The 24211-nt window shown below is 41.5% G+C and overlaps 1 protein-coding gene across 12 annotated transcripts in view; it reads right to left on the minus strand.

Annotated features, from left to right (window-relative positions):
• Positions 1 to 24211, minus strand: part of LOC116062793 (disabled homolog 2-interacting protein) — a 169970-nt gene that overhangs the window by 23348 nt on the left and 122411 nt on the right. For all 12 annotated transcript variants that reach the window (XM_031317475.2, XM_031317474.2, XM_031317473.2 and 9 more), the window contains 3 exons: positions 16158 to 16311; positions 15177 to 15275; positions 11728 to 12282 (listed from right to left, as the gene is read on the minus strand). In XM_031317475.2, coding sequence (XP_031173335.1) covers positions 11728 to 12282; positions 15177 to 15275; positions 16158 to 16311 — 808 coding nt within the window. The remainder of the gene's footprint in view (positions 1 to 11727; positions 12283 to 15176; positions 15276 to 16157; positions 16312 to 24211) is intronic.

The following is a 24211-nucleotide window of genomic DNA, read 5'->3' on the forward strand; positions in this document are numbered from 1 at the left end:
ACATTCTTGCCACTATTTCCGCGACTATCCTTGTATCCTTCTTAGCAGTGTGGCTCACAAACTCACCTTCTATACTATGACACAGTGTGCAAAATGGAATACATTCTCTCTCAATTAACTACAAAGCCATGTTGTGACAGGTTTTCAAATCATGTTTTTGTGACCAGTGAATGTGAACAAAGTGTACTTCTGAAATTATAATAAACAGAGGGAATTAAAATGGCTCTATTCATATTATCTTTTGAATTTGACATATCCCAGAGCTGAAACTCAGTATGCGGAAAAAAAAACAAAAACATGTTTACCACTGAACAGAGAAAAAATAGTGACAGGACTCAAATTTTCATATAATAGCAGCAAGCGTTTTCTTCACGGTTAATTCAAATGCTCAAAGGGTGATTTTGACACCCGCATTGTCTCTGTTTCCCACCAATACAAATGGAGAGGAGCAAATCATAAAGGCAACTGACAAGATGTGGATGCACCTTATAGCCAAGTTTCTATCAAAGGTATGATCACTGTAAAACAGATGTTAAATGTAAAATGTGTTTTATCTTTCTTTTTAATTGTCAGTGTGAATTATTTTTGATTGAATGCTCTTATTTATTTGTATAACGTCTTGTTTAAGAGTGATCTCCACAAGGGCTAGGCTATATGGCATTCATCAGGTGAAGAAAAATAACAGGTGGAGACAGACATAATGGTCTGAAAGGGAGACATGGAAGTCTGAAAGGGAGACATGGAAATGGAGCCATCTGGAGATGAATCATCCCTTGTTTGGATCCCTTCAACCGATTTCTGGGTGTAGTCTCATGTAAGTCCCCTGGCAGCTTGTTAAACTAGGGGAACCAGCGTGGAAGCGATGGAGAAAAGAAACAAGTGACAGATGTACAGAGAGGGCTAGAGAAGGGGAAGAAGAAGATACAGAGAGGAGGTCTTTAAAGAACAGGGAAGGAGGCGGAAAGAAAGCGATAGAGCCTCTCAGACGGTATCTATAGCTGCAGCAGAAGCCTGTTATCCCGCTAATCAAAAATACACCACAGGGAGCCAATCATCCACTGATGTGCAGCGAAAGGGGCCTTTTTAGTTAACGCATTTGCACATTCCACACATGCACCACCCCCTGACACAAATATACACACACAAACCTATGTGGAAGAAAATCTAAACTCAATATCAATAAACATTTGAATTAAACCCAGATTGTAGCATAAGAGGTGTATATGTCTATTTGTGTGTGAGTTTGTACCGAGTCTGCTATAACATAGCGCCTATAAAAAGAAGTACGTTATGTTTTATTGTAACACAACATTGAATCAAAGGGCATTTAAAGGGGATTTTTTTGACATGGATCAACAGGAAAAACAAAATCTTTAATGTCTACAAAGCAATCTAAGTGATTACAAACATGTCTGCATTAAGTATTCATAGTATAAATTCAGGTCCAAGTTTTGGTGTGTCAGTATCGGGACAAAACCCATAACACTTAACGATTGAGGGGCACTCTGAGCAACTCAGTGAAAAAGGTAAATGAAAGTCAGGGGATGGATACAAGAACATGTCCAAGAAGTCACTAAACATCCCTTGGAGTACAGTTAAATCAATCATTAAGAAATGGAAGGAGTATCAGTGTTACTGTGCAAGAAGGAGACTAGTAAGGGAGGCTACCCAGAGATCTATGACAACTCTGAAGAAGTTCCAAGCTTCTGAGAGTCTGAGATTGGAGGGACTGCACATACAACAGTTGGCCGGATGCTTCACCAGTCACAGCTTTATGGGGGGAGAAGAAAAGAGAAAGAGAGAAAGCCACTCTACAAAAAAAACCTCACGTGACAGCTCAGCTACAGTTTGCCAAAAGCCACGTGGCAAGCTCTGAAATCAGTTGGAAGAAGTTTCTATGGTCCGATGAGACCAAAAATGAGCGTTTTGGCCATTAGACTAAACACTATGTTACACTGCATGTCATCAGAAACGCAGCGTCCCCACCGTGATGCCCAGTGGTGGTGGCAGCACCATGCCGTGGGGCTACTTCTCTGCAGCAAACCCCAGAAGACTTCTGAGGGTAGAGGTTGAAATTAATTCAGGAGTATACAGGGAAATCCTGGGGAAAAAAACTAATGTAGTCTGCAAGAAACCTGCGACTTGGGAGAAGATTTATTTTCCAAAAAGACAATGACCACAAGCATAAAGCTAAAGCTACACTGGCTTAAAAACAATGTTTTTCCTGGAGTGGCTCAAGGATGCAATTGCTTCTCAATGGTGCATCTACTCAATACTGACCTGAAGTGGGTAAAATCAAGTATGTTATTTTTAATTCCTTCTAAGAGATCAGTTTCACATTTACATTAAAGGGTCTTTTTCTGTTAATCAGTGTCACAGAAAAAACAAGAACTTGAATGCACTGTAAATCATCCCTACACTCCTGTACCTAATTATCATTTCTAGTCCAGTAATTTATGCCGACAGCATTACAATTTAGGTAACATTTTATCGGAAGAAAATGTCATCCCAATTATGATCTTTCCTCTAACCTCTACCCCTCTGTGGCTCTCCTTCTCCCTGTTCTCCTCCCTCCTCTCTGCTCTGCACTCATGTGGCCACTGAGGCGAGGCAAATCCAGGCCTGATTAGAGAGGACGGTCAGTTTAAATAGAGGAGGAGAGAGACAGAAACTGAGAGACATCAAAAGATAGACGGAATAATTCTTGCTAGCAGCCTTAAACAAAAAATTAGATCCAACCACCGCTGACAATCTCTTACAATGACATGCTAATATGATTTGTTGAGCCTACCAACTTATAGGTGGAGGATACAGTTCATGTGTGTCCGTGCGCACAGCGAATTTCAATCTTTTCTGTAAGCTTGGAACTTAATTACAACACAAATACAGGGATGTACATGGAAATTAGAGGGACTATAATGATGGATTTGCACACTATCTCATCTCTGCCAGAAGTACAAACTGCATACATTATATTGACCATTTTTCACCACATTCCATATGTTCTTAAGATTTATTTCCTAGCTTCCAGGTGACAAATAGTTCACTGCTTCTCATTTCAGTATGTTACTAAAATAGACCTGCGGCAACCTGACCATTTACTTGATTTTGTTCTCCCAAAGTTATGATATTACAGCATGGTAATACAGTTGCTAGCGGGACCATTGTGACAACGTGTTAGCATGTTAACATGCTCACAATGACAATGCTAGTATGTGAGCATGAGAGTGTTAGAATGCTAGCATGCTTTTGACAACTGTCAAAACTAAAGCCAAAACTTTGTTTAATATAATGGATTCCCTCTTTCAAATTACTTTAAAGTCTCTTCAAGTGGTACCATAGTGAAATCTTTGAAAACCAATGACTACCTGGTAGGTAGGAAATCAATGTTAAACTCTTTAGTATGCTTGGGAAAATGTTCGGCAGTAATGCTAAGTATACAGTATATATGATTTATTGTAATAGGTTAAATCATAGAGAACCACCAGTATTATAAAAGTCTGAGCAATTATGTCCAAAAAAGAGACTGGAGCTCCTTTCTTTTCCATCCTGTCATCCCTCAGCCTTTTCTCTGACGCCCTCAATCCTGCAGCCCCCCCTCCCCCCCTAATAAGGAGTGCTAATAAGGAGAAGTGGAACGCTCTCTGTATCGCTGCCACATCTCATAAGCCAAACCATGCCTCAAACAAAACCCAACACAGTGCTCAGAGAAGGAGGTTGATATGAAGACAGGGTCGGAGTGGAGGGTAGATGGTGCAGCACGGCTGATCAGATCTAATAAATAGTAGGGAACAGAGTCCTGTTGGAAAAAATGAGAAGCTCCCTGTAGATGGGGTTACTTGCTAGTAAAAACTCATAAAGCATTGTCCACTGCCCTGCAGTACACACAACAAGCTAATCACCACTAGGCACAGCCCTGTGTGTGCACTGCTTACATCTCTATTTGGCAATATTCCACTGCAGCTGAAAGTTTTGAAGCTGAAATATAGACTTCTACTGAAGAGACAACACAATCTTCAAGTTCGTGGTCAGGACTCACACTCTGTCAGACATACCTGAACACAGAGCAGAAGACAAGTGATGTTTTAAATGGCATGATTTACAATTACTGCACCTCGCAAAGCGAGGGCATTGGGTTTAGGGAAAGAAGTAGATGAAAGGTCAAGTTTATGCTTTGTACACACTCAGATGTTTTTTGTGTGTTTCTATGGTAATATAAAGCACACAGTAAATACTTGAATACTGAGAGCAATAAAATCCCTTAAAAGGATAATACTGGAGCAGGAAAAAGCAAAGAGCATTTTTTTCTTAAATCAGCCTCCTTAAAACTCTGTTCCTGAGTATGCGAATGTCTCAAGTGAGTTCCAATATCACCACTAAATCACATAGTGTTTTTTATTATCAACTGTGCATGTGCACTCTTTGTTGGAAAGCAATGACCTACATTTTGTTACATATGTGCCTACACATTGCTTCAATGACAATAAAATTGAATCGAATTCAAACAGTTGTGTTCTACCATGTATAATGTGCATGGGAATCAGTGCACTTTATGTTACCCTGAAAATAAACGGCTAAATGATGATGATCTTACCTGCTGTAAAAAAAATACATATTTAAAATGTATTTATACCAGCGCTTACTTTACTTTCAGGGTGTCCTGCTGTTGAACTAGTATCCTAATGAAAGAAAATGCTTTTTTTTTGTATATTATATTCCAGCGATGTCCAACGGAGCATGAATAAAGATTTTCTTTTTGGCATAATACTTATACTTTGTTCATAGATTGTTTTTATGTTGTGAATGGATTAAAAAACTCATTATTGGAGAAGTCATGGATTGCGGAACAAATGGGATTCATTAGAAAACAAACGACATGGAAATTACCTGTTGATGCTTTGTTTGAGTGTTGTTATTAAGGTGTGTACATATACCACAAGGCAGCAAATACAAATTTTTAGATAATTTAAAATGACAAAGTCTGGGCTTAACAATTGGAGTATTGTAACAGATAGGTAGGAAACAAGAATTGAATGTAAGGGGGAAAATAGAAACCCAGTAACATTAACAATTTGACTGATCGATGAGCCTTGTTTTTTTCAGCCTGGGGCAAGGGCTGAGCTAAGACTCAGGGGGAGAAAACAGGAACCACTCCAGCCTCTCCATCCTTGGCTCTCCTCATCTTTCCATCTCTTTCTGCCTACCCTGGTCTCCCTCCCTGGAGACTGGTGGCTAGTATTACAGAGTTATAGCCTGCAGCTCTTCCTGTGAGGGTCACATTGGGTTGACTGAGAGGACTGGAGGCCGAATGGAAACGGAAATGGAAAGCGGGTCCTCACGTAGGCAAAGAGGCTTGTCATTCAACACGAAAACAGGAAAGGCTGCAGCTGTCCTGATTTAGCTGCTAGTGAACATGATCATTATGATGATAGTTTTGACTGGAGGGGGTCTTACAACAAGTGTCATCAGCTTACAAACATCATGTTTGATGACTTACTGTGCATATTGCCAACACGTGTGTCTGTGTGTATTTCTGTATGACCGTCTGTCTACCTATATTTCAAAGAGTTAAGTGCAGTGAAGCATTGTGATGCACACTCATTTAGTCTCATATTGCATTTTAAAATCTAACTTGAATTTCCTTTTTTGTTTCTATTGCAGTTACATTTTTTTTTAGGGTTTTCTACACAAGCGTCAACATTGTGAAACAAGGCAGAATACAGGAAGATAAAAGTGAAATGAATTCACCTAAATTGATATTTATGTTTCAAAGATTACAAGACTCCTGTGATGCTGTACTTTAGACATGGCGATGCTTTGAGCTAAATGCTAACATCAGTATGCTAACATGTTCACGATGACCATGCTCATGTTTAGCAGGTGTAATATTCACCAGGTTCACCGTCTAAGTTTAGCTTTTTAGCAGATGTTAGCATGCTAAAAAGCTAATCAGCACAGAGTTCTGGTGAGGCTGATGAGGAGTCATTAGTTTAGCAGGTAGTTGGTCATAAACCAAAGTGTGGCACATGGCATGTGGCACGATTAGAGGCAGATTTCATCGCAAAGGTTTTGCTGAGATGGACTCCTCCAGGCAACAGGAAACGTGGACAATCAAAAGTGACAAGGTACAAAACTGCGATGGAAAAGCTAGCCAAGATGAACTTAACTTGGGGTGAGGCTCAGCCTGTTGCCAAGGATATGAAACAATGAGGGAACTCGTTGTTTTGTATTGAGTAAGTAATGATCACTAGCTCTTATTCACAGATTGTATTTTACTCATGAAGAGTGTATTGATTTATTATTCTATGAATCTTATTTCATCGATTTTTTTTTCTCTTTCAGCACTTTATTTGTATCCTTTGCTCGCTGTGCACATGTATCTTAGGCATTTAAAACTATATGAAAGCAAATCAATCTCAAGAGACTGATAGTGAGAAGAAAGACAGGGAGGGAGAGAGACAGAGTCTATGTAATCTTAGTGCCAACAGAGATGTCAAGATCGATGAGTTGAGCTGATTGTTTCTCTTTGCAGTCTGCCGCTGTTTGGCTCGACAGCCATAAACTGGGTTACTGAAATGCATGTTCTCCATCTTTACCTTCTCTTCTCTCCTCCTTGTCGGTGCCTTCCCCTTTCTCTGTTTCACCTCTCCTCCATCACTCCATGCTGTCAGGGGATGGTCAATAAAAATCCTGCTGGGATTACTAACCAGTCTGAAGATATGATGCATTGCCCTTGTTGAGCAAATTCTACAGGCGAGACTATAAGGAGAGCAAGTGCATTGATGTGCTTTGTATTTACTTCCTGATCTGATTAGAGCCTTTACAGTAGATATATACGTCTTCATAACTACTTAACATCTACTGTTCTAATTGTGCCCTATTTCTCTCAGCCAAACACACTTCAAAAACTGTTTGTCTGCTCCTCCAACATCCATCTTAGTTCATCATAAGAGGGTTCACCTCCTTTGTGGTAAATGATAAGATTTTGGCTATTAAAGAGTCTAGTGTCACAGACAAAGCAATTCCATATATGGAAGAAAACAAAAGAGAAAGGCAGCATATGTTAGAGAAGCAACTACATAAAACATTAACAGGTTATTGTCAAAATAAAAAAAACTTCCCTATTAATGTGGAGGGTATTGACAAGTGGCTAGGATGTTATGAAAGCTCACTGGCCCTCTCAGGAAACAACGGATCAATTCAAAGCTACGTAAAATATAAAAAACAAGCAGAATACAAATGTATCAGAGCCCATCATGTCATGTAAATCATTTGTCACATGATATTATGTATGTTCCACAAACTGTGCCTGTGCGCCACAGCTGTGGCGATGAGCATTACTGCCCACTGAATGCATTAATAAGATGCTTGTGCTGAATGTAAATGGAGCTGTGCTGCGAGCTGACGACAATTTACCACAAAGGATGTAAAGAGGAGAGACTCACATATTTCGCCCTCTTAAGCAGGGCTGTTAGTTTACCTTGAGGAGCAGTAACATAAAAACGCAGTGGCATAATAACCAGAACACAACCCTCCTCTGGCCAGTTATCACAAGGATTAATCCTCTTTATCGTCACTTCCAACAGTCGGCGCGGCTGAGAGGAGTGCCAACTAAATTAGAAGATCATCTTCCCAAAGGGCCAAGACGTTGAGGAGACTAGATCAATAACGCAGAGGATTCATGCCAGGAGTGGATATTTTCGGATGAAAGGAAGGTGAACTTCTCCAGGCAATTGCAACACAGTAGAGGGTTTTGTTACTGTTACTGTGGAGCTTCTAGTTGCAGTTTGGGTGTGCGGACATAACAGCATGTCCCGCCGGGGAGGAGACGGACTGCTGTTGTGACCTTACAGTGCAGGAAGTCAGCAGAAATGTTGTTTGGCTCAGTGGTTAGCACTACTGCCTCACAGCAAGTTGGCACTGCAGAGTTTGATCACTGGTCTGGGCAGAGTTCGATCCCCGGTCCGGGCAAGGCCTGTCTGTGTGGAGTTTACTTGTTCTCCGTGGGTTTCCTCTGGGTGCTCCGGTTTCCTCCCACCATAAAGACATGCATGCTAGGTAACTAGGATTACAGTTGAAAATTAGCCGACTGGCTAACACTGGCCCATTTACAGAAATGTTGATTAATGTGCACTGTCCTAATCAAATAAATAAATCTTAAGACATAGAAAGTAGACTATTTAGGGGTCCAAGCCCGAGGGGGCTGGGAACCCGAGCATGCAAGACAATGCGGATCTGGGAACCGCATTGTAATCCTAAGGATTATTCTTATTAGGGGTCCAAGCCCGAGGGGGCTGGGATCCTGCTTAGGCAAGGCAACGCAGATCTCAGTACCATCGGTGCTGGGAACCCTATTGTTTTTGTAATAATTATTCTTCTTTTTATTTTTCAGGAGATAAAAGTGTCGCTACAGCCTCAACCGTGCATGGTGGGGCGGTGCCATTTGTAGGACTGATTGATTGGTTAAAGTGGGTGTGGTCTATTGCGGCCCCCTAAAAATACATTGGTGCCATTACAACGCATGTATAAAATGAATGTAAAATAGGATTAGGGTTTATACTTAAAGCTATAATAGTGCGTAATTTCTGCAGCCCCCATGAGGAATTCTAAGTAATGACAACAAAACTATCGGCACGTCCACATGATACAAGCCTTCAGGGACTGCACACCACCTCCACACCCCCTTGACACAGTTGCTAGTAGCCAACGAGGACACGGAAGAGTAAAGAACATGATGGACTCTTCAAAAGAGGTAATTATCTTCACTCGAGTTTCTGCGCGGGAAATTCACCGGACGACACAATCTTCTGAACACAGTCATACTGAGAAATACAGAGGGAGTTGTGTGGAGCTGATTAATTAGCTTTGTAGTAACTCATTTGGCAACGGCTTGAATGTAACGGACGTTCATTAATATCAAAAAGTTACGCAGTAAAGCTTTAATAGCAGCTCACGCATTGTGATATTTCCTAATGTTTGACGCATTGCGATATTTTCTGACGTTTACCTAGCTGCCATTGCGCTTTAGGTAACACACTTGCGGACTCCGTGGGTCGTTGGGGGGGGCGACTCGCATTGGGGAGGCTTGGACCCCGTCATAACTGCTTGCAGTTCTAGTCATTGTTGTTTTTACTTCAACCCACAGACAGTGTGCATATCTGACCTATTCCTAAAGCCAGATATATCCGAATACAACTGCAGGCCTTCTTGCTCATGCATAAAATTGAATAACTGCATAACCTGCTAATGTCCTGTGATTTATATGTAGGTGTGTGTGTATAAAGTTAGCATGCCCGCCGTGCTCACCAATGCATCCAGACATCAATACAGCATCCATAATGACATCTCTCCAGGGAGCTTTGGCCTCAAGACGCAATGAAGCACGAAAGAGAGATGAAGCAAGACAAAGACGCAAAGTAAGGAGAGAACAAGAGAGAAAGAGCGAGTGTGCAACGGAGCAGAATATTTGGGGTGTAATTATTACGTGATGGGCGATAAAATGACACGAGAAGAAACAGGAGTCTAGAAGGCGTTGCATACTAATGCACATTACAACCTGCAATCTGCATCTAACAACAACAACAACAACAATAGCCAGCTGCAATTAGAAACTGTTTCCAACCCCATACACAGCTGATTAAACACTATGTGCATCATCAGAACTTCAAAACTACAAAGTCACTGCTGCATCTCCAAAAAGAACAATGGGGGAACAATGATATTGAGCTTATGGGATTTTCCAGAGTTTATCTTTGCTCAAGTAAATGTGCTCGATTCCTAAATATAACCCACCAATGTTAGCAGAGACCGCACCCAAGTTGGCAGTGCATGAAAAAAAGAACTTCATCATTGTATTAAGATGTGTGTATATAAAGCATCTGTGCAGCAGCAGCGTATATCCTAATTAGGCCTTGGGAATAGTTTAGAATAAGTGGTTTCTTGGTATCGCTGTGTGCTGCGTTTGGCATGACATGACTGCTTTATCCATCAAGGCTGAAGGAAAAACATGTACTCAAGTGTATGTGTACTGCCTAAGTATGTCAGACCACTTCACAATGTATTGAATGATGAAAGTCTTTTCAGAAAGGAAGCTGCAGTAGCTAACAACACTGACACTTGACATTTTGAAAGCAGCCATTATTAATTCTTCCTGCTTCAGTCCAAAAGCTGTTCTTCACAAGGCAACAGCAGCTTTTTTCTGTATTTACAGCGCCACATAGATAAAATTAAAAGGAAATTCTAGTGTTTGTTTTTCTTGAACACAGATTTAGTGAGGGTATAGTATGTTTATGTGTATGAAGGTCTCTGTCATGATGAGCAACCTTGGTAAATCATCTCTGGTGCCGTTTTACACACAGCTCATCCACAGCTAGCAGAAAACCAGCCAGGAAGGAAGACTGGAAGGTGAGAGAGAAGTAAAAGTTTGAGTGCTTTGCTGGGAAGGTGGGGATTAATTGAAGGCAATTAAGGATGTGGCCGTCTCTCCAGGGACCAGTAGAGGCCTTCTCCCCCATCAATCAAAAGCTATCAGTCCCGAGCCTAAACCGGCAGACTGGCGGTACAGTGTGGATAGACATCACTTCTTAAGCACTGATCATTCATCACTCCGCTGAGCTGTGATAAAGTCTGAGAAAGTTTCAAAGCTCTGCTGATGAGATACTGTCAAGAAAACTAAACTGAGGCACAAGCTGTCGCGGGCAACTGACGAGGCATTGAAGACGTGGTTCTGCAGTGAAGAAAGCAGCCTGAAGCAATCTTCCACTAAAAGCAGACAGTTATTTCAGACATTACGAGGACAACAAGATGCCTATTTCCTAATAAAAATGATCTTTTGTTTATTGGAAAGGCTTTGGAACTGACTTAAATCCATCAGTATTATCACGCATCAGTTAATTGTTTCTTCTATAAAACAGCAGAAAAAAAAAAAGCCCAGTATATCTTCCCAGGACACAATTCGACATCTTTTAAATGCCTTGTCTCTTCCAGTCAACAGACAAAACATATTCAAGTAACAATTATATAAAACAAAGAAAAGCAGAAAATCTTAACATTTGAGTGGCTGGAACCTTTTTGACTTCTTGTCATTTATGCTTGAAAAATTGCTGATTAATATTGATTAATCGACTCATCAATTCAACTCTTGGCTTCTTTACATCCTCTTTTTATCAGCAGCCAATAAGATGGCTTTCCCCTTCCATGTCTCACTCAGATTTTATGAACACTCAAATGCCAACGTTTGTTTCACTGCACTGAAAGGTAAAGTGAAAAAAAAGCAATTTGGGTTGGATGGGAGATTATCTGAGTCCTGTTGTCATGCGAGACTTAGCTCCTACTGTGGTAGACTAATCTCCCTGCGCTTGCAGTGCTGCAGACAGCGGTGGATATATTGTGCTTCTGTCCTGCATCGGTATGCCGTGAAGCACTGCAGGGGATACATGTTAGGGATTAGCTTGAGTTAAAAATGTAATACAGGCTGGTGCACCAAGAGGAAATCACCTCTCCGTCTGGTCTTTGTCTGCTCTGCATTACAGCTGTGGGAGGGGGGGTCAATAGTTCAAAGGATGAGCAGGCAGCGGAGGAATAGTTAACCTTTGTGTGCTTCATAATGTCTTGTCTGTACCTCATGGCAAGATAATGGTCTGACATTCTGCTTTTGCTATCCATTTTGTCTCCACGGAGAGTACAAACGTGGCGAAAATGGAAATAAATCACATCATTGGTACTAACCTTGGCCTTGCCAGTGCTCTGTAGAATGTGGACCAGTGCACACGCCATCTCCTCCTTGTTCTTGACGCTAATCCCGGGCTCAAGCACTGAGCAAAGCAGCATGTAGTTGTTGGTGGTGTACTCAGCAAACTCCTTGTACATCTCCATGGGAAGGATGTTCATACTCTGATAGCGTGCCTTGATCCTAATCATAGGCCCAGATGTCTTGCCCTTAGGGGGGTTGGGCAGGCTGACTGGATACCACTTCTCCACAAACTGTCGTCCGGTAACTGCTGCGACGGGGATATTGACAAGTCCAATGTAATTGTTTTTATCTTTCTTTTTCTTTTTGTCTGTGTCTTTGTAGAGGTGGGCTGTGATGCTCTTGACAGCAGGCAGGTTGTTGAACTCAAAGTGCTCTCCCCAAAAGACATTGTCAGTCTTGAGTTTACAGGTGGTGCGGGCGTACAGTGAGTCATCGAGGCAAAGCTCGCAGAAGTATTTCTTTTTGGCCGGCAGGTCCTTGGCCTCGATGATCCACAGCCTCAGCAGGTTCTCCACCCGACGACTGTTGTCCTGGAGAAGATGAAAGGGAGTGGTTAAGTAAGGTCTTTTGGAACAATCTTTACCAACAACATCACCACTGGGCAAAAGTAAAAGGACATGTACTGGATGGAAGTAACCACTAACATCAAAACTAATCTAGTAAACAACAAACTGAATTAATCAATCGGCTGCAGAATAAACTGATGAGATTCAAACGAGAATTAGCCTTCTTTTTTAATCTCCATTCTCCATTTTTAATGACAAAAACATTTCAGACCTTCAATCATTCCGTGGTGGCAATTTAAAATCCTTTCTCTCCTGCGTTTGCAGTCTTTTAAAAAGCTAAGGAATTTCCTTCCTACATTATTTCACAGAGTGCTAACCCATTCTTATGTCATCAATGCCAAGAGCGGGGCATATTTTTGGCCCATTATTCAGATTGCCTTGAAAACTACCTCTAAAGATGCAGAGAGGAAAAAGAGGAGCTAATAATTACCTTATCAGAGAGAAATCCCAGGGCCTCTCATAATCACAAAAACGCCATTACAGTAGATGATTGAAATACCGCAAGCTATGCTCAAGAAAGCTCAACCGTATCTGGATGCTTTTCATATGTTGCAGCGTACGACAAAAACATTCTTCTGTTTAATGAAATGTATTCATGCAGTTTATATGTTTCTGTAGGGCTAGATTCAACAGGTGTTTCGGAACTCTGAAAAATCTTATATTTAATGTGTGTGTGTGGTTCATTTAGGTGCATCTTAAGTGGCAGCAAAAGTCGAGGCATTGGAAGTTAGAAAGCCTAATCTGTCAAACAATAGGAGATGTATGGGTCACGAGGATTATGTCTCAGCATCACCTTCTTACAGAACGTAGAAGAGTTCTCCTTTTCAACTGTGAGAAAAACCGGTTCGAAGGGACTTTCTACAGACTGACTCCACTGCCGACTCCTGTACTGCATAGAACATCTTAATCTTCAAATTTCTTTTGCAGCATGATGTCTCAAGCCTTTGCAGTATGTGTTCCTCTGCTCAGTATTATTCCTGAAGATTGAGAGCTACATTTCAGTCTTGGTGTACTCAGTGTTAAATAACACTTTGTCAGTAGATTTATCAAATGTCCCTCTGTTGACACAGAAAAATGACTCCCTATGGTAAATCAAGGTGCTCTATACTGTCAGTTAGAAGTTAACTTTGTGTTGTGTCACACTGAACTGTATTTGCAATCAAACACCAGCCTGTAAAGATGATACTTTTGCATACTGCCTATTATCATTAAGTACCCAGATCCTCTATTACACAAGATGAATTGTGCACCACCTTATTTCATTCATATTGATTACATATTCTGGCAGAGAGGTATTGAAAATCGCTGAATATATTTTAATTTCCTTTGTTGTTCCATACTTTTGCTATGTGAGCAACTCCTTCCTAAGCACCAGCGACAGAAAAAAAATGTTATGGCGAGGTCAAGGTAAAAATAGTCTCGCTTTGCCAGACCCTCCTCCAAAGCGCGCTGGAGGAGAGTCTGGCTACTCCACAAAGCATTCGGGGATGGGAGGAAAACGTGCTCTGGTTTATTGGCATTTCTTTAAACTAATCACAATCGTCTTGGGCGGAGAAAAGCCGCGGTGCCGCTGCAAAATAAGCTTGGAAGGAACTTATTTTGGTGGAACGCGTACGTTTAAAAGTTGTTTTAGTCATGCAACAGAAAACTGAGATTGGACAGATAGTCTAGCTAGCTGTCTGGATTTAGATTGCAGAGATCTGAGAAAAGGTTAACCATAGTCCTCATGAATCGACCGGAGTTTAAAATGCCAACACAAAGGAAGCCCAAGGCAGACGGATATCCGGCCTAAATGAGGGAAATCCGGTGGATTGTCCGGCGGCAACGGAGCAATCCCGGAAGTGGAACATCAAAGATATAGACTAAGGTGACAAATACGTACTGACCAGTAAACCACAAAGTCAAACAGGTTGAGTCTTCAGTATGTCCTGCACAATGCCCTGTCAGCTTTTAACCAATATGTACTCTGTTATTGTAGATCATTACAAATTTAGATTTTAAGTTCTTTAGGAGCAAAATCAGTTTAAGTAAACAAATTGAATATGTTTGTATTCATGCTGATGCCTTTGCTTGTCCTCCATATACTGGATAAATGGTTTAAACAAGTGTTTGTACACTTGTTCACATTGACATGTTACCTTAATCGTGGGTCTAGTCTGTTTTAGTCAGTGAGTAGAGAAGTGTGAAATCGGTTTAATCTGTTTAAAACAACTCCAGAGACTTCCTTATCTAGTTCCAAACAATATCAGTATCTGACTCCAGTTTCTATGTCTGCCAAAAAAGAACACTGCACTCTAACTCTCTCTGCAAATCACTCAAAATCATGAAATAATTAAAAACACAAAGCAAAGACAGAGAGAGACAGAAATAACACCTCTTTGCCAAAAAAGAGCCAAGGAGTAAGAACACTCCAACGTTATTAGGGAGCTTTTTTTTCTTCCAAAGTTGTAATTAATGAGTCATGTACTTAATAATGACAGATGAAGGAGCGAAGACGCTGTGAGATGAGGACTATTTTCTTGGCTTGATGTGTTTGCCACTCTCCCTCTGCCACAGCTGTGTTTGTCAAGACTACAGATGGTATCAACGCTCGGGAGAAATGCACTTTGGGAGTCTCGCCGTTCCTCCCTGCAACCTCTGTGTCCTCTGCCCTTTAGGTATACAGCGCAGGAAGGGCACAGCTGCACGTTACCATATCAGATTGCATTGTTGTTACGACACAATGTCAAACACCACGTACATCACTGTTTTTATAACTATCGATGTTGCAAAGTGTGGTTTGGAATTGGGACACTTGTACGTGAACTTATTAGTGTTGATTGCTGCACTCAGTCTCGTCCCACCTACTGTGTATTTACCTTGTTGGGTTGTACTGCTCTCCTCAGATTCTCCATCCATTTGTCTCTCTCGGCTGATGAACGGCAAGAAAAACATTTGCTTCCTGTGGAGGTGGTGACCTACAGCACACAGAGAGAGAGAAGGAAAATGAATGCTTAAATGATCAAACGCCATGCATAACAATGACAGAGAAGAAGTCGAACAGAATGTTTTGCTAAACTTAGTTCTGAAATACCACTTTGTCTCTGACGGCAAAAAGCTTATCAACAATACACACGCATACACAATAGTGGATCTGAGGATGACTCGGCAGTGTTGAGAAAGACTGAATGGTGTGAACTGACAGAGGAGAGAGATGGCTGCCTGGTAGGCTGGATGTTGATTGGATAATTAAAAAATGCACAGTGGGACGGCGAGAGAACAGAAAGAGCAGAAATGAGCGGGGGGAAAAAAGAAACAGAATGATGTAATGAGCAGGATAATACAGATTAGTGGAGATTTCAGGTCTCTACGGGAGGCAGTGTAGGATTTAAACTATTCAGTATTTTCTCTCACCCTGAGGTTCCCTAGCTACAGCTGCATGTATGCATATATGTGTTCGTGAACACGTGACTCTTACAGTGATTAGAGGCAATGTGTTGGAAATTATTCATGTCCGCAGATGATCATGACGATACATCAGGTTTCACACAGCCAGTGACTGAAACAAATTAATGCTTTACATCAATTTATTTTCGACAACCAGAAAAATGTAACCACAGTCACTTGCTTCTGTGTTATTTAATACAGAAGAGCTGTGTGTATCTGAACTTTTGGTTATAATTGGCCATCTGCAGCTAATCAAAAACTGGAGCAATAGAGATGTGAAGTAAGAGCAGCCGCTGGATCGAATTGAAAAAAAAACAAAACAATGAGTTAAATGTGTGTGTGTGTGTGTGTGTGTGTGTGTGTGTGTGTGTGTGTGTGTGTGTGTGCGTGCGTGCGTGCGTGCGGCCCCTCACCTCAAAGCAGTAGTCCTGCCCGAGGATGCTGCTGTGAACTGGCTTGATGACAACCTCGTCCTCCATACTTAGGTCCAGGGCTTCCACAGCGCTACTGGGGCAGAGCAATGACTCATGGGAGCGAGACTCCTTCAGCCTTGGCATCAGATGAGATCTAAGAGTGACAAAAGGAGAGGGAAAGAACTGAGTCACCCTGCAGAGTCTGAGTAGAGGAAGTGTGAGAGAGGGAGCATATGTACTGCGCGGATTAGCAAGCGTTCGTGGTGAGTGTGAAGGAAGAGAGTGAGAAGATGACGAAGAGAGAACGCTCCACTTGCCTCAAAGTCAGCGAGTGAGTCCTCGACATGACAAGCTCGCACACTACATCAACACATGTTCATGCACCCACTTCTAAGCTTACTTGCTAAATGGATGCTTTGTGACTTCAACATCAATGGATTAATGCAAAAGCATGGCAGATTTGAATCAAGCTGCACTGCAAACTGATGCAGTGGAACCACTAGAAATAGGAAGCAATTCATATCAACGATTATCATTAATGGTCAAGCTTAGACAGTTTCCATGATGTGACAATGCTTCAAAGTGAAACCCATTTGCACTCACAACCCTGTCAACTCTTCCCCACTGTGACAGGAGTTTAGAGTGCAGTTTAGAAAGTGTTCAATATTTCTGACAACGACAACCCTGAAGCCCTATTCCTGGCCATTTTTTAGCAAAAGAAGATTAGGAGACAAAGTAAAGAGCTTTCCGCTGTTTGATGTCGCCCTACTTTCTGTGTTTTTACAAGAATTAGTGAATGGCTGTCACCAGGAAAAAGCAAATGTGTGTCTCCATGCAGTGTATATTTGCCTGTGACGGTATATGATCCACATTATTCAGCTTAATAATTAACCGAACATGTTGAAGTATGCTATTCTCCAATATGTCATGAAGTGAAGTAAAAGTAATTGTTGTCTTTAGTCACGTATAGTCAAACACCAGCCAGCACTAGGTGCTCTTGTGGTTCTATTGACCATCAACCTTGTCCATGTTCCAGTCAGCGTCACAGTGATAAGAGGATGAAGAGCTAAATATGCTAGCAAGGGCTGTAAGCAGTGCGAGCTACACAAGCATTAGCCCCTGACACTGGCAGGACGAGCAAGACAGAGGGTCAATTGCTCGCGAAATGAGTGAGAACATTCTGTTAACAGTGCCCTCTATGGACAGCTTACACACTAATCCCATGTATGAGAGCAGGCCTGTGTGTGTTTGTGTGTGTGTGTGTGTGTGTGTGTGTGTGTGTGTGTGTGCACACACTGTACATCTCTTCTGTGGATTAAAAAAAAAGAGCATTCTAGAGAAAATGCAGCAGCCGTAATGACAGATTAGCAACAGCATGCAGCCCTTTGTACAGTCAGCCGGCTTTGTTGTCAAATCCACTGTCCAATGTGGAGTGGATAATGATCTCTCACACACACACACACACACACACACACACACACACACACACACACACACACACACACACACACACACACACCTAAAAAAATACATGTGTAAACACCTTTAGCATAGCTTTGCATATGAGAATCTAGTTTTAGGAGCTCCTGGCCTTTTACAAAGCACAGCTGCAGAGGAACTGTGTTTGCACCTAGCGCTGCTTTGTGATTGGCTGACTGGGTACTGGGCAGAACAGAGAGCGAGTCAAGTAAGCCGAGAGGAGGGGAAACAGGGGTTTCGAGAGGGATGTGCTGTACAGAGACAGGAAGGGATGGAAACTTATGCCCACAGTTCCAAAAGCTGCATGATGATGTTTCTATGACTCACAAACAGACTGAGACATTTCATCTAACTGGTAGCATACACATTTCTAATATTTAGACAAATAGAAAGCATGGGAGTATTCTTCCTGTGAAAATGGACTGGAACATGCAGCCAGTGTAGCTCGCCAAAAGCAAGATCCCCTGGAATAAAATTATGCATGTTGTGAAGAGAAGTTGCAGCAGAAAGAGGAATGCATCTTCAAAAAAAGGAATATATTTTATTTTGCTTTTTCTCTCAGCATATGATATTAGCACAGTAAGAGACTGTGAAAGTATGAATTGATGAATAATAATGCTGCCTGTCATCTGTATGGCACTGTATTAAATTGTACTGTAATGTGTAATTTACAGCCTATTGTAGGCCACTTTGTAATAATGACAATGAAAGACTGTCTGGCGTGTGAAATCTGCTCATAGCTTCTACATCACCCAGTTTGACACACTGTTCATGTCAGCCTCTGCAAATAACAGCTGCTTTAAAAGCAGGGCCTGCTGTCCTAGTCTCCTCGTTTCTCTACTCTTTGGTTCCCTTCCCCCAACGTAGTCTATTCTCTGCAAACATTCGTATCTGTCCTTGATAATCCTCCATTACTCTGCCTCCATTTATCTTCCATCCTGTCTTTCTCTCTCCTTCAGTGTTTACCTGAGGTGGTGGTGTATAGTTTATGTTGGGAGGATTCTTTCAGACTCTCTGGTACACCTCTTTCCATAACACTCTCGTCTTCTCTTCTTCTTTCCCTGTTGTGTTGATCTCTCTTACTGTGTCTATCTCCCTTCTCCTCTCTTGGCCACCAATCATTCTATCCCTCTTGGTCTTCTGGGCTTAATATTTCAGATACTATGCAGAGAGACTTCCAGTGGCTCCTACAGTACACACAGACAGAACTATATACAGTAAAGCCCTGTACTGAAATATATCATTAAAAAGGTCAAGCCATAAAGAACAGCAGTAGCTCTGCACGTCATGGCATCTCACTGCTGGTTCCCGCCTAATGGCATTTGTATTTTTTTTTTCTCCAATGAATAAATTTGTCTCTTCTGATCCACGTGTACCCTGTGGTGTTTTAATCAGTGCTATAGTAATTGGGGGTGGGTGGGGGGGTGCCAGAAACAGTGGGTGGCAGAATGTCTACAGTAGCAGAAGCAGGTACCACAACAAATCTGTTTCTGTCTGCCTTTTATTTTTTGATATAGGGCTGCAACTAACGATTATTTGCATAGTCGATTAATCTGTTGATTTTTTTCTCGATTAATCGATTAGTTGTTTGGTCTCTAAAATGTCAAAAAATGGTGAAAAATGTGGATCAGTGTTTCCCAAAAGCCCAAGATGACGTCCTCAAATGTCTCGTTTTGTCCACAACTCAAATATATTCAGTTTACTGTCACAGAGGAGAGAAGAAACTAAAAAATATTCACATTTAAGAAGCTGGAATCAAAGAATTTTTACTTTTGTCTTAAAAAATTATTCAAAATAGTTGGCGATTAATTTAAGAGTTGACAACTAATCGATTAATCGATTAATCTTTGCAGCTCTGATTGATATGCCACCTTTTTCAACTCAGCCAAGTGTAGACACTTTTCAGTAGAAATAAAATGTTCTTGACCTTTATTTCTTCTTCTGGTGCATTAGTTGGTGTTGCTAAGTTACTTCTTAAATTTAAACACCTAGTTGGCTGGCAATGTAGATGCACATTAGCTATTTAGGAAGTTATGCCACTGCATTACGCCAAATCCTATCAGCACAGTCTGGCATCTAGATGCACTGTGCCCTGCTGAGGTTCAATAGAAACTCAGTTAGGAGTAAGTACAGGGGAGGGCAGAGCAGAGTAATGGATTCTGAGTGTGTCTGGGCTGCACCCCAGTGCGCTTTGTCTCTGCATCCTGAAAAAAAGAGTTCATCTGATAGCCTGTCTGGGATCTGATATAGTCTGAAAACTCGGGCCCATATAGGCGTCAGAGCACTTAGACTTCTAACACACTGACTCGCTGGCTAGCTGGCTATACCACAAGAGACTAAATTTGTACTGATAGCTCAAGATAGGCTGAATTAATGTACTGCAACTCCAAATAACAGCCTTTGAAAGTCTACATGCTATTGTGTTCCTACAAGTATGCATTATTTCACTACAATTACATGTTGTTTCACTACAATTACATGCACTACAGCAGCACGTTAGAGTGCATGTGAAGTGGAGTTAAACTTCACACAGGAAATAATACCCGTTGACTTATGCTTGCACTTACACTACTGTAATAACAAACATGTAAAATGACCCTGACGACCAAAGCTAAAGCTTCTGACATAACCTAGAACAACAACTACATTTCTCAAGAGAGAGAGCCTCCAGTTAGCGTTAAGCGGTGAAGTCTTCTTGCTAACAGTGTTTTCTGTGGTAACTGCCCCGCACAGTGTTTACACAGCATTTTGCTTTGCTGTTAGACCAGCATTTACAGCAATCAATACGCTTTTCACTCGCAGACTGGTACAGCAATTTCTTGTAATAATACTCTCTACCAAATAAACACATGAGACCTGCATGCATATCATCAAAGACATACAGGCTGACAAAATCTTACACTCACAATTTTTGAAGACCTTTAGCTCTTGTTGCTATGGAGGTTAGGTTAGATTAATGTATTGTACTTTAGACAAACTGTCAGCTAAATAAATGTTTTGTAAAACCTGATTAAATGAATAGAGAAACAGAACAAATGTAGATGCTTTCATTCATGGCTTGTGGGCTCACTGAATGGTTGGAGTATGAAAATTCTGTGAATCATTAAACCCAGTTTGTGCCTCTCGTGTATCATCACAAATATAAATGTGAAACTTAGTAACAAGTAACACGAAGACAGACACATAAAGTAGAACTGATAATGCTTGGGAAAATGCAGATGTGAAACCAAATGAGATGGTTTGATAAGAACTGCAGCACAGTGGTTGGACAAGTGGTTTGTAATCGTGCACTGAGGTTGCAATACACAGAGTTTCCATCATATTTATATCCCTGACTGTAGAGCCTAAAACATCATTAACTACCCCTCACAGCTGGCTTGGCTTGTAGATAGGGCTCAAAACAAAAAGCTCTAGCCAGCCAGCAACACCAACCAACACTCTACAAGCAACTGGGCCCTGAACTCAAACATCCAAGTAGAAAATATCACAGTTGACAACATACATACATGCACGCACGCACACAATCAAATCCGCAAGAGATGAGATATCCTCACTTTCAGTCCCAAAAACACTGGATCCTACATTTCCCATAATGCAACATTGTTGGGGTTATTTTCGCATACTTGACAAAGCTCCCTCCTGGGCCCCAATGGGAGGGCAATAATCATCTTTCTTTTTAACAGGCTGAATAATAAAACTCATGACTATTAAAATATGTGTAAAATAAGTGGATTTAAAAAAAATCTTATTGTGTTTAGTATATGGCTACTGCTTTCATATTTGTATCAATAAAGAAAAACCACTGGACTGTCTCAGGCAGGCTGGATGGGAAATATCTATTTTTAAAAGTCTATGGCTTGTCTATGGCACTCTACAAGTAACTAGGCCCTGAACTCAAACATCCAAGCAGAAAACATCACAGTTAACAACGAAACACACACACACACACACACACACACACACACACACACACACACACACACACACACACACACACACACACACACACACACACACACACACACACACACACACACACACCCTAATTGTCCAAGTTTGATTATGAAACACATGCACTGCAAAGACAGGCAACCAGACAAATAAGCCATTATCCATGCATCAAGCCTAACACAATAATGTGTCCATTATTACCGCTACTTTGGCTTTGGCTGAATCATTGGATAGGACCACAGGCTGTGATGAAACAACTACATGTCTGTCACACTGGCTGCAGAGTACTCTGTCACGGGTTTGATAGCTCATTTGATCCAAGCAGATGTGGTAAGTTTTTCCTCAGTGCTTGGCTGAAATAATGAGGCCCAGAGAGGAAGTTAAAATATGACAAATCATTGTCAGTATTTTTGCTGATTCATGTCTTTAATTCACATGTTATTCAGCAATACATGGCATTTGTGTTTTGGTTAAACCCGTGAAAATGTATGTTTCTTTGTGCATCAACCTGTCATCTGCCAATTGTCATCTGCACTGGAGTGAACAGTTGTGTGATGGGTAGCAGGAGAATATAGACAACAAAACAAACGTCTGGCCCACAGCGAGAGGCAGAAAGAAGAGTAGTCAAGAGGAGACAAGGGAAAGAGACGAGGGGGATCCTGTCAGATGCTGCTGGTGCAGAACAGCGAATGTTTGAGCTGAACCACTGACATGTGGCTACAGGCATCGGAGCCCAAACACCAATCGGGGAGGCGAGAGGATACAGTCAACAGAACAGCAGAGCAAACCTCATTCACTGCAGAGAAAGAATGATCTCTGGAGACAAAGACAGCGATTGAGGTTGTGAGTGAGTGAAGTGAGCTGGAGATACAGCAAGTCAAGTCAGGTCATTTAATTTATATAGCACATTTAAACGAACAACAGTTGACCCAAAGTACTTTACAGGTAGAGCAGGGAAGGCAGAAACAGTATGCCTTGAAAATACATAATCAAGTGTACAAGACTCCATGAATATAATAAGGCACAGGTAAAGTCAAATAATATAACATAGAATAAAACACCAATAGAACAAAAGGAATTAAAGGGAATTAAAAGCAAGAGAGTAAGTGTGGCTTCAGGTTTGACTTAAAACTGGCAATTGTGTTACAGGTTTTGATATGGGGTGGGAGGGCATTCCAGAGTTTGGGGGCTACTAGGCTCGGTCTCCTCTGGTTTTTAGGCGTGTCTGGGGGATGACGAGGAGTTGTTGGGTGGTGGACCTGAGTGCCCTGGCGGCAGAGTAAGTGGACAGGAGATCAGAAATATACGGAGGTGCTTGACCATGGAGTGCTTTAAAAACAAAAAGTAAAACTTTAAAATGTATTCTGAATTTCACTGGCAACCAATGAAGCTCAGCTAAAACGGGAGTTATGTGGTCATACTTTTTGGTGCCAATGAGGAGTCTTGCAGCAGCTTTCTGGACTAATTGGAGTCTGTTTAAATTATATCGGGTTAGGCCTGTGTATAGTGAGTTGCAGTAGTCTAAACGTGAGGTAATAAAAGCATGAATTTTGTTTCAAGATCATTCTCAGACAAAAAGTATTTCAGCTTGGCTACTGTTCTAAGCTGATAAAAACTACCTTTAACAACAGAGCTGACTTGTTTATTCAAATTAAGAGAGCTGTCGAAGAGGACACCTAGGTTTCTGACCTCGCTCTGCAAATTTGATGACCAGCAGCTAATGTGTGCCATAATTTCCTTCGCCATAATAACCCCTATAGGAAAATTCCCACACATTACGTATGGAGACTCTGAATCAAAAAAACCTTTCAGCTCATCCATCCGTGATCTCTCTGAGTCCAGATTGGCTGTGTCGTACGGCCATGGAAGCGATAACAATGACAGCGAAAGGGAAAACACAAAAATGTGCATTTAAACAGATGGGTAACATAGATGAATGGGCACAGTCAAGTCCATGTTGGTCCATATCCAGTGCATTAGTGCTTTGCGGCACCTGTGCTGGTTGATGGCGTCTGCTCTTTAGGCTCTTACAGTGCCAGCGGTCTAATGCACACAAGACAAAAGCGAGATTATAATGGGAAGAGGGGAGAGAGAGAGAGAGAGAGAGAGAGAGAGAGAGAGAGAGAGAGAGAGAGAGAGAGACTGCCCCAGGCATCGCTGCCGCAAACAAGAGGGAATAAAAACCGAAGTTATGGTGTGACCACTTTTGTGAAAAAAAATAAGAACCAGTTAGAGCTATAGATTGGAACACACAGTAGCTAAAAGTATAGGAGGCCTATCATTTACACTGAGGAAGGAACCTTTTAACAGCAAGAATGAGACATGCAAACACACCCCTTTTCACTAAACAGACACATATATACACACACACACACACACACACACACACACACACACACAGGAAAGGAGGGAGTTCGCTTTAGCATTTAGTATCTCCTAAATGATCAGCTCCTCTAGGAGTCTGTTTTCGGAGTTTGAAGGGATGCCTGACTCAGAGCACTGGCAGACACACTTCATTGGAAGGTTGGCTGGTAACTGAGATCAGGCTGTTGGAGAACAATTGTTGGGAGAGCCGACGTAGCCACTGAGCCAGGCTGTAACACACATAGACACACACTAATGCA

Source organism: Sander lucioperca, chromosome 14, assembly GCF_008315115.2.
Source record: "Sander lucioperca isolate FBNREF2018 chromosome 14, SLUC_FBN_1.2, whole genome shotgun sequence".
NCBI classification, from domain to species: Eukaryota; Metazoa; Chordata; class Actinopteri; order Perciformes; family Percidae; genus Sander; species Sander lucioperca.